This window comes from Brassica oleracea, chromosome C5 (genome assembly GCF_000695525.1).
Source record: "Brassica oleracea var. oleracea cultivar TO1000 chromosome C5, BOL, whole genome shotgun sequence".
Lineage (NCBI taxonomy): Eukaryota > Viridiplantae > Streptophyta > Magnoliopsida > Brassicales > Brassicaceae > Brassica > Brassica oleracea.
The window spans coordinates 32,107,964-32,118,417 of record NC_027752.1 but is presented as its reverse complement, the minus strand read 5'-3'; the positions used below and the strand labels follow the sequence as shown (position 1 = coordinate 32,118,417).

The window sequence follows — 10,454 nt, the reverse complement described above, 5'->3', positions numbered from 1 at the left end:
GTCATTTGTCATTCTCTTGATTCAAACAGTCATCTGTTGTTTTCTGCAGAGAATTTATTCAATTTAGATATATCATATAGATGCTTGAAAAGTGAAAACAAAAACAAAAAAAAAAATTGCAGAATCTACATGTACATTAATACACATAGCGAGAATATACACTCAAATCTCCAAACACTAAGCCAAAACTCGAACATGCTAATAGCAGGCTTAGGCTTATCTATCACAATATGTCTAACGAATCTGGAAAAGCTATGATGTTTAGGCTTATCTATCACAACAACAACACAATACTCCAAAATGATTTAACTGAAACACATACTGAATTCACAATTTTGGAACATAATACTAACGGATCTGGATTCTGGCATACTGAATAAGACAGAGAATTGATTCAGAGCTCCTTCAAGATGATGGGTATGATCAAGCTGCAAGCCTGCAATCAAAGAGGTAAGGATATAGATCTTAGTACTTCCATGTCAAAGATCAAAAGATGGTGAAGATATTAAAAAAGGCATCAAAGATTCAAATCTTCCAGAAATTAAAAACAAAAACTTTAGTCATTCTCATGCTTTAGAAGAAAAAACATCAATTACACATCATCTGCTTGAGCAATATTCCATTGGCTGAGACATCAATTACAGTTGTAAGACTTTGATTTTAGAATATAAACAATTTGGGAAACACTGAATAAGATGGAGACAGTTTCCAATTAGATGGAGGGTTTTCAAAACTATTTTACCGTTGTGTTCCTCTGTATGATGAGAACAGACCAACAAAATCAGAAGTGACATGATAACCTGATTTTCAAAGCACAGTGGTAGTTTAGTACCAATAATATATGAGAATTCAGAGACTCGGAATATACAGATCAAAACTCATTGGTGAGATACCATAATGAAAAAAAAATTCTTTCACATTATTAACATAATATAGCTGAGACAGTAGAAGTAGTACCTGGCCATGGACATGACTTTACACTGCAACTTTGAAAGATATGTCGGCCTTGTTGCTAATCAAATCAAGGTAGCTCCCTTTCTGGTGAAATTGGAAGGTGGAAAACTTAAATCAGGGCCAAGAAAATACATTTCGGCAATCTCAAATAAAGTAATCAAATACATGTTTTTGACACCAAAAAAACTTTCAGACCATTCATTTCTGGATTATTTGGAAAGTTGGGAAGATCAATCACTTTGATAGATGGGATTTGTAAGTCTCGACAACAAAATGGAGATCTTCAAAGTTTTTATTCATCTGACACTGAAGGGTGCGGCGGTGAAATCTATTTCTGAACGGAACCGTTATTAAGTGAAGAAAAAAAGACATTTTCAAGCACTAACCAATTATCTTGAATCTCTATGTTATATACAGTGAGGACAAAGATGAATAGGTGGAGATGTTGTTGTTTCTGATTTAATCAGCGCAATCAATTTCAGAGTTAGTGGAGGAAGTGTAATGACCAGCCATTTGAAGAGCATGGCGATGTTTCTTAACGGCCGTGGTTGATTGAATTAAAAGGATTAAAGACAATGAATACATAGCTCAGACCGTTTCAGAGATAAGGACGAAGATCAAAAGTCGCATTAGATCAAAGAAGAAAGCCGAACTCTAAAGCTACATTTCTTCCCGTCACTACAATTAGGGTTCACTATTGGGCTATCAGGCTGCCTCTATATCTAAACTTAAGCCCATCCGATTTTTTAGCCCAAAAAAACCTTCGAAATGTATGTGTAACGAAAGAAGTCCAACTCACCAGAATATCTGAGTTAATGAAACGGGACGTATTGAGACCACGGGACACATGTCGATACGTGAGACTTCGAATTGTTGACGTGTCTTGCCTGGGAGGGATTCAATCTGTTCTTTATATATAAAGAAGATGGCAGATTGAAATGATTATTGTTTTATTATTACTGTTAATTTGCATATGCCTCTCCAAAATCCTAATTTTCTTATATTGGATAGATCTTAGTTCTTTTTTTTGTTGCTACTAACTACGTACCTGCAACTTCTAACGTGCTGAAATTTTGTTTGATTGGAAATCCTTCAAGGTTTCTCTTTTTGAATGTGGTGCACTTCGGTTGTTTAAAAATTTCTACGTTCTGAATGTTCAAAAAAAAAAAAACAGGAACTGGTTTTCTCATAAATTGGGCAGGGTCATCACTGTGCCAAATATCATGGGGCTACGAAAACTGAAATTGGGTATTGAACAAGTACCCACATAATGAGCCCAGCTTTGTTTGCGTTGTGACACTGAAAAATATGGAGTAAAAGGCATGCTGGTTCTCTCCTCACCACATAATGAGTCTGTTTTCCTATAGTTAATGGAAATTTTATAAACATACACGTCGTGTTTAATGTAAATATAACGAAGCATAATAAGAATTATGAAATACATAAAATAAACTAAATGTGGAAAGACAAATTCCTGTTAGTTTTTAGACTAAATGTCATTTTTGGTTAAATTGCTATTCTCATCAACTTTGACAAGAACTAAAAGAAAAGGATCTTAATCACCTAAAAAAATAAAAAGTAGAAAAAGGATTTAAACTAACAATTTCTTTATAGATATAGTTTATGGCAACAGTGGCTGCCACGTTCCATTAGCGCCCTTTGTTGTCAACAAATTATTTCGTTTTTTTTTTTTGTAACTCTACAAATTATTTCGTTTATTTGTCTTTTTTTAAGCTGGCTTTCGTTTGTTTATACATAGTTATGTACTAAAACAATGGCATATATCGGAGATGCACGATTTGTATCTACGTACGACCCGCGATATAAGAAACTGCAAGCTTTTGATAATAATTTGAACAAAAGTTGGAAAGTTGGGCATGGTGGTGCATCAAACGTTGGGCACTGGTGGTGAAAGATGCAATTATTTGATTTAGAAAGGATAATATAAGATTAGCAAAAAAGTTAATATAATCCCAAACTTTATTAAATCATTCAAAAACGAAAAAGTTAGCAGCCACTAGAGTCTAGACGATAATGCAATTAAGTTTAAATAAATTAAAAACAGAGCCACAGTGGTCGGAGGCATGTCTTTGAGTTGGCTATTTTGTTTATTAGCGTGGTTTTAAAATTCACGTGGGTCTCAATTATTAACCCAACATTCATCATTGAACGAAAACTTTTAAAACCGAATTAAATCAACAGCATTTGATTTCTTCAATATCATATGGTTTGTTTATTCTTGTAATATATTGATCATGTCGAGAGAATCTTGAAACTTGTTTTCTATATCAATTCAACTTGTGAAGTTACAAAAAAAAAAAAAAAAAAAAAAAAAAAAAAAAAAAAAAAAAAATTCAACTTGTGATTCAATATATCGAAATTATAGGAAGAAACCCACAATTGTGTAATCATCCAAGAACATTACTCACATGTGGTGGGTACATAAAGACAAGTTTAAAGACACACATCATTGCATGCTTTGTTGCCAAATATTTTAAATATTTTAAATAATTTGAAATGTTAACAACAAAGTTATTGCATAACTTTGATGATATTAGATTAATGAAAAAATAACATTTCATCTTACAAACCCTGGGCTTTCCCATTTTTAACAAAAATCGTTCTCTGAACCATTAAAAAGCTTGTTATAAATCATTAAAAAGCAAACATTACGAATATTTCAATAACATAGAATCTATTTTCGCTAAATCATTAACTCAACAACTAGCAACACTACAAACTAATAAGAGATTATTTTCTTCATAAGAGTTTTAGTAAAAAATATTATCCAATTCTGAATATAGTGTTCTTTTTTTTAAATGCTAGAAACTAGTGTTGCAGTTTTTCAATTTGTCAAAGTAATCAGGCTAAAAAAGATGTAGAAAATATCAGCAGAGAATTTGCAAAGCACGTAAGATCTGACTGATTGTTAGGTCGCTTTCGTTACATAAATTTAAAGGTCAACGTAGGCCCAGAAAATTATGTATGTGGTCGTCACATCCGAAAAATCTCCCCACCTCCCTTTCTCATTCTCACCAGAAAAGTTCGTTGCCTACCAAAAAAATTCAAAACACCCCAATAAATTAAGTAAACTTTAATTAAAATGTTAATTAATAATAATTAAAAAAAAAAAGCTTTTAAGTGTGTCGTCGTCGCTTCCGAAAAAAATGAGGAACACACAGAAACCTAAAAAGCTTTCACGTAATATTGCTTCTCTCTCTTCTTTCCTCTTTTCACGGCCAATATGGAACCAATCAGCTTCTCCCTGGCCATCATCAGATCTTCTTGAAGCTGCCTTCTTCTTCCTTTTTATCTTCTATATTTTTAATTCTCCCTTAGATTCTTACAATCTGTCACAAGAATGGCTCAGTCCTGTCTTAAGATCGTTCGACTAAACAATCTCAAGAACAGAGTGAACCGTCGGATTTTGATTCTCCGTCGATTCACGCGTCTTCTCTGGAGCAGAATCGTCGCTTGCGCTCCCAGAAAATCACGGAGATATCTCTTGCTGTCACGCGCCGCCACTCCTTCTCCCTCTGTCTCTCGTCCTCAACCTCCTCCGATCCCCTCCCTTGATGCCTCTGGCGGTGAGGCCGTACGCCGCATATCGGTACGCGAACACGATAATAATCACCGGAGATCGGATTCTGATCTGGTTTCTCTCAAAATCAGCCTCTTAGGAGATCCCGAGATCGGCAAAACTTGCTTCCTGGTTAGTATACAAAAAAATCCACTTACGTCTCTTTCGAAATTTCGAATATTAAGTCATAATCATACAAAAGTCACTAAAATTCAGACGTTTGATTTCTAAGATATCAATCAAACTAAAGTGTTGGCAGTCACTTTAGTTTGGTCTGTAATATATATAACTGATTAGTCTATCGTGTTCCAGGTTCAAATCTTATTTCATACGGAATGTTATTTTTGAAACCAAAATTTCGAAAAACTATTTTCAACGATCGATAAAAAAAGCATAAAATCAATATCTATTTCCAGTGGTAAAAATAAAGTCGGGAATTTTAAAAATATTAACAATTAATTTTTGATTATGAAGGCCAAATATGTTGGTGAAGATGAAGAAGTTGAAATGAGAATATTGGACAAAGGGATCAGTTGTACGGACAAGATGTTATCCATGGGGGGTGCTCGCATCTCCTACAGTATCTGGGAACTAGAAGGTAATCAATTAAATAACATTACGACTATTTGTTACTACGATGTGATTTGGTGGACGATTAGTTAGCTTAATTAGATTTTTTTTTTTTACATTTTATAGGAGCTGAGAGATCACGGGATCTAATACCCACAGCTTGCAAGGACTCTGTAGCTATTCTCTTCATGTTCGATCTAACTAGTCGTTGCACACTTAACAGGTGATTTTACTATTAAGGCTTTGAAACATTAATTTTGATAAATTATTCTGAATTTGAAGCTAAATGCTTCCTTTATCTTTATCATTATGCAGTGTAATCAGCTGGTATCAACAAGCTAGAATGTCTAATCAGGTGAGATCTCAAACATATCACTATCATTACCAATTCAGTCTCTTTATAATTAGTCTTGGTATGTGGATTCTGAATTGTTGATTAATCAAAATAGGTTTAATTCAGAGTTTTGAATTCAAATCGAGTTATAGAACTCATGTGTAAGATTTAAATTTACTTGAAGGCCTGATTCTGAGATTTAGTGTGCCATAAACATTTTAAGTTGAATCTATATTTTTCATAATTTAAGGAATATAAAAACTTTGTATATTAGTCTGTAAAATATTGTGATGAAGACTAATGTTTCATTATAATTTGTCTATTTCTGACTCTATTTACTTGTTGATGAGGCAAAGCAAAACATTAATGTTGTTTTATATTCCTTCTGTTTTTTAATATAAGCCGTTTTAGAATTGTTTACATAGATTAAAAAATCATTAATTTTTTATATTTTCTAAACAAAAACATCATTAATTATTTACTTAACCACAAATCAACCAATAATAAAATAGAAGGTATATTATTATTAATCGTGTTAATAAATTTTATATAGAAAACCGAAGACGTCGTATAATTTAGAACATAAAAAATTCTCTAAAACGAATTATATTAAAAAACGGAGGGAATATATATTATCCATTTCTGACTCTATTTACTTGTTGATGAGGCAAAACAAAACATTTATGTTGTTTTATGTTTTATTATATGTAGACGGCGATTCCAGTTATGGTAGGAACCAAGTTTGATGAATTCATTCAGCTTCCTATTGATCTTCAATGGACTATTGCTAGCCAGGCGAGAACCTACGCGAAGGCGCTAAACGCGACGCTCTTCTTCTCGAGTGCTTCATACAACATCAACGTAAATAAGATCTTCAAGTTTGTCACGGCGAAGCTCTTCGACTTACCATGGACTGTGGAGCGGAATCTCACCATTGGAGAACCACTCATAGACTTCTAGCATCTTCCAAAACATATATGTAGGTATATATATTTTTCATTCACCACCGCCTTGTGATTGATCGGACAACTGTTTCTAGCCGTCTATAAAACATGGAGACATGATGCGGCGGAGATTTCGCCCGCATTCTTCAATATTATATGTTTCTTTTAAAACAAACATCAAGAAAAAAAAAAGAAAAAGGTATTGAGAGAAAAGTAGCAAGAGCAGAAAAAAAGAGAAGATCGTGATTTTTTTCTTGATTCTTTTGTAATCTTTCTAATTTCAATAACCACCGGAGACATTGGTAGGGTTCCAGTAAATTCTAAATAGTGTTCTGATTTTTTTTTCTATAGTAAAGTATCATTAGAATAGAACTGAACTCCATTATATAGCTACTTGATTTTAAGTACAAAATAAAGTGATCTAATCGAAATATATATAAAATATAAAAATCTGTGAATATATCACACTATTAAATACAAAAACTTCGAAGTCACTCTCTAATGTTTACCACTAAAATAGTTTTTTTTTTCTTTTTTGTCATCACCACTAAAATAGTTATTACACGAATATCCCCTATAAAGTGCTCTATCTTTAAGCTGACGACATTTCTGCACATAGCACATCCAATAGTTTCAACTTTCAAGTGTCATCATCTTTTTGTAACGGCTAAACGTTATAACAAAAAGGGTCAACTTTATTCGAAGTTCCTACTCTCACGCAATATCAGATTGCTCAAAGTTCAACGAACATAACATACCTCCTCCCCTCTTAAATATAGCTTGTATTAGGGTTACAAATTAATCAAGATACATCAAATTATTTCCCTTTTAAGAATTTTGGTTTTGAACTATTTAATTATTCTTTTATCAAAAAAGAAAAAAAACTATTTAATTATTCTTTGAAGTAGCAAGGCCAAAAAAATCAGATGGCCACATCAGAAAAACATTAGTAGAAGACCGTATTTCCCACAGTGAAATCTGCCGTTTATAGTACTTTCACATTGACCAACCCTTTATGGATTTTGATTTGATTTATAAAATTAGTTTTTGCAATCATCGTGGTTTAGTGTTGTTTTGTCTAAGTTTGATTCGACATCATGAAATATTTTTACATAAACGTATACTATATCTATACTACCAATATTGATATTTTTCTGTTCAATGTTTTTAACTTGCATAAATGCATTTGGTGGAAAGCAATGTCTCAGCTAATATTTAAATAAATGCCTGCAAATCAACTATTTTTTGGGTCAAATCTCATCTAAGCTTATTAATGGGTCAAAATAATTGATAAAAGCATATCATTGAAAAGAATAAAATCATACAAATCTTAAGTCTAACAACAATGTAAATGTTTTGCTTACTACTTATATGACTGTATTATTAACCACATTTATCGATCGGCCAAAGAATATAAATCCAAATATTGTAATATTTTATACATCTATATGCAAAGGTTTTTTCTTTCGGAACAATAAAATGGACTTATATATCACTTTTACAAAAAAATTACGAGAGTTATACTGGAACTTAAACATACTTTCTGAAGATGGCTTAATCTCACACTTCTTCAGAAGTCCGTCGACGGCTTTTAGTTCTCCATATAATTTTGATCAACGCTTTGGGGCCCATGTGATGACTACATCAAGATTCCGATTGTTATCTATCCAATTAATTTTATTTCGCCTATTTAAAATACCGTGGAAAAATAACGACCTATATATACCCATTACCCAACGCAACCACTTGAAGAATTATTCGATTTTAGTTTGGGTTGTAATTCCTCCTTTCTCCCACATGATGTCATTCTCTTGTAACTCTTATGTACAAAATCACGCCCCTTTTGATCATCACGATGATGATGTTGATATTGATCATCATGCTAGTGATCATCAAGAGGAGAGTGGATGGACAACTTATCTCGAAGATTTCTCAAAACAATACAGAAATCACTGGGAAGATAGCGATCATCAAGACAAGAGTTCGTGTTCGCTTCTTGGCGTCTCTCCTTCTCTGGTCTCAGATGCCGCCACTGACGCCTTTTCCGGCAAGAGTTTTCCAGTTAAATTTTCGGCGAAGTTGACGTTTGGGAAAGCAAGAACCAAAAAGATTTGTGAGGATGATTCTTTGGAGGACACGGCTAGCTCTCCGGTTAATAGCCCTAAGGTTTGATACTAGTTAACATAATCCAATTAAAACATGATTTGTGGTTGGAATTTTAATCCATAAAATTTCTTTTGTTTTTTCTTCTTTTGGTTAATCTATAAATGGTTTATATGTTTTAATTAGATTTTAAAATATGATTGATTATTTACCTCCAATTATTACTTATTCCTTTTTCATTACTAATCTTTCTTTGTAGTATCTCCCTTTGTCGTAGTGCAAATGTGTAATATTATATGCATGGTATTGATCCCAGGTCAGTCAGTCTGAACATATCCAGACGCCACCTAGAAAACATGACTACTAAGTCTCTTCTAGTTTCGTTATGGTTTTTTTTTTTTTTAGTTTCGTTATGGTAATCTCTCAAATTTTCTTTCATACGTATAAATTTAAGTATTTCTAACCTTTTAAATTTATACTCAATTTAATTATAACACAAAGGAAGAGAGAAAGAAGATTCATTTTGCATAATATTTTTTTAAGACCGGCCTGGCCCTGTTTTATTAGCTAAACTCAATATTTGTTTGTCTGATTATAAGGAATGTTAAATGATTATGTTTAGATTATATTTGATGGGATATAACACGTAATACGTTTTGATATGGTATCGATAGAGAAATACGAGAGGCATGGAGGATCATCAAATCCAAATCAAAGAAGCGGATGGACAAAATATGAGTATGATGGGGAATCTCAGAGAAGGAAACAACATAAACGATTTGAGGAGTCGAGGATTATGCGTCGTCCCTATTTCCATGTTGGCTAACTTTAATAGTCGCTTCTGACTAATAATCAATTCGGATTAAAGCAGCCTTATAAATTTGGCGGTGTTTATATATGCACCCATCGATCTTGTATATACTTGCTTGTTGTATGTTCACTGGTATGTGCTTAATGACATGTTCACTGGTAGGTATTCACTGGTATGTGCTTAATGACATTTGTATGGTATGTTTAAATCTATATAAGTGTAAGTCGCTGGGATATATGTTAAAGTATACAATATGCATTTCTAAGAGCTACCATCTCCTATAGCTTCTGAAAGAACTTTCGCAAACAGACCCACGTTTATATATCATCTACAAAATCATGAGAGAGTTATAATCTAGGTGAATTAAGGACGTTATACTATATATATATATATATAATGCAACATATAATATTATGCAACTACAAATTTAAACAAAATTTCAACCAAATTGGAACTAAAAATGTACAAGTCAACGATAGATGCAATCCAATTATGATTCAATATGCTCAAATATTTTAAAAACATAATAATAGTTAAAACAATCTTCAATTTCCATACATATAAATAATAAATTGATTTAAAACTTAAAAACAAATGGAAATACAATATTAATCAATTGTCATAATTTTTACTTTGTAAATACGTATATATGTGCAATAACACACGAGTGTCACCTAATATATAAATATATACTAAATATTTTCATGCACCATGCGCAGACATAATAACTTTTTTAAAAATATTTTATATATTATTTTTACTTAATTAATTTTATTCAATTTTTAAAATATAAATTAATCATTTTGTATACAACAATAAAATATAATATTATTTTATTTTTGTATTATATGATCAATAGATATATCATATTTTTAATAATTTATGCCATTATTTTCGTCTTATAGTGATTATAGACTTAAACAATGATCGATTGGTAAATAATATATATGATATTATTTAAAATGAATGATATAAATATTTAAAAGAAATAGTATATATTTTTAAAAAATATTTTTGTAAAAGTAGATAAAACATAAGTAGTTTGCATAGAAGTTTTATTTGCAGAATAAAAACTACTATAAAACTATTTACATATGTTTATCTATATTTTATTATTTTATATCTTAAGCATGAACTATAATACCATGTATATATTAT

At 31.7% G+C, this 10,454-nt stretch overlaps 2 protein-coding genes across 2 annotated transcripts; both read left to right on the top strand.

Annotated features, from left to right (window-relative positions):
- Positions 1–4,123: 4,123 nt before the first annotated feature.
- LOC106344012 (septum-promoting GTP-binding protein 1-like) lies at positions 4,124–6,537 on the top strand. The gene is made up of 5 exons (XM_013783388.1): positions 4,124–4,666; positions 5,009–5,132; positions 5,231–5,327; positions 5,420–5,459; positions 6,150–6,537. Exons 1-5 carry the CDS (start codon positions 4,316–4,318, stop codon positions 6,396–6,398), a joined length of 861 nt encoding a protein of 286 aa, XP_013638842.1. The 5' UTR covers positions 4,124–4,315; the 3' UTR covers positions 6,399–6,537.
- A 1,595-nt stretch (positions 6,538–8,132) lies between these two features.
- LOC106293942 lies at positions 8,133–9,533 on the top strand. Its single transcript, XM_013729575.1, has 2 exons — positions 8,133–8,548; positions 9,160–9,533. Exons 1-2 carry the CDS (start codon positions 8,180–8,182, stop codon positions 9,328–9,330), a joined length of 540 nt encoding a protein of 179 aa, XP_013585029.1. The 5' UTR covers positions 8,133–8,179; the 3' UTR covers positions 9,331–9,533.
- The last annotated feature ends 921 nt before the right edge of the window (positions 9,534–10,454 follow it).

Excerpts from the sequence above, each read along its gene's own strand:
- LOC106293942 (XM_013729575.1), top strand. The coding sequence starts at position 8,180 with ATGATGTCATTCTCTTGTAACTCTTATGTACAAAATCACGCCCCTTTT. Across the intron at positions 8,549-9,159 it reads CTCCGGTTAATAGCCCTAAG|AGAAATACGAGAGGCATGGA; the intron begins GTTTGATACTAG and ends TGGTATCGATAG.
- LOC106344012 (XM_013783388.1), top strand. The coding sequence starts at position 4,316 with ATGGCTCAGTCCTGTCTTAAGATCGTTCGACTAAACAATCTCAAGAAC. Across the intron at positions 5,133-5,230 it reads CAGTATCTGGGAACTAGAAG|GAGCTGAGAGATCACGGGAT; the intron begins GTAATCAATTAA and ends TACATTTTATAG. Across the intron at positions 5,328-5,419 it reads AGTCGTTGCACACTTAACAG|TGTAATCAGCTGGTATCAAC; the intron begins GTGATTTTACTA and ends ATCATTATGCAG.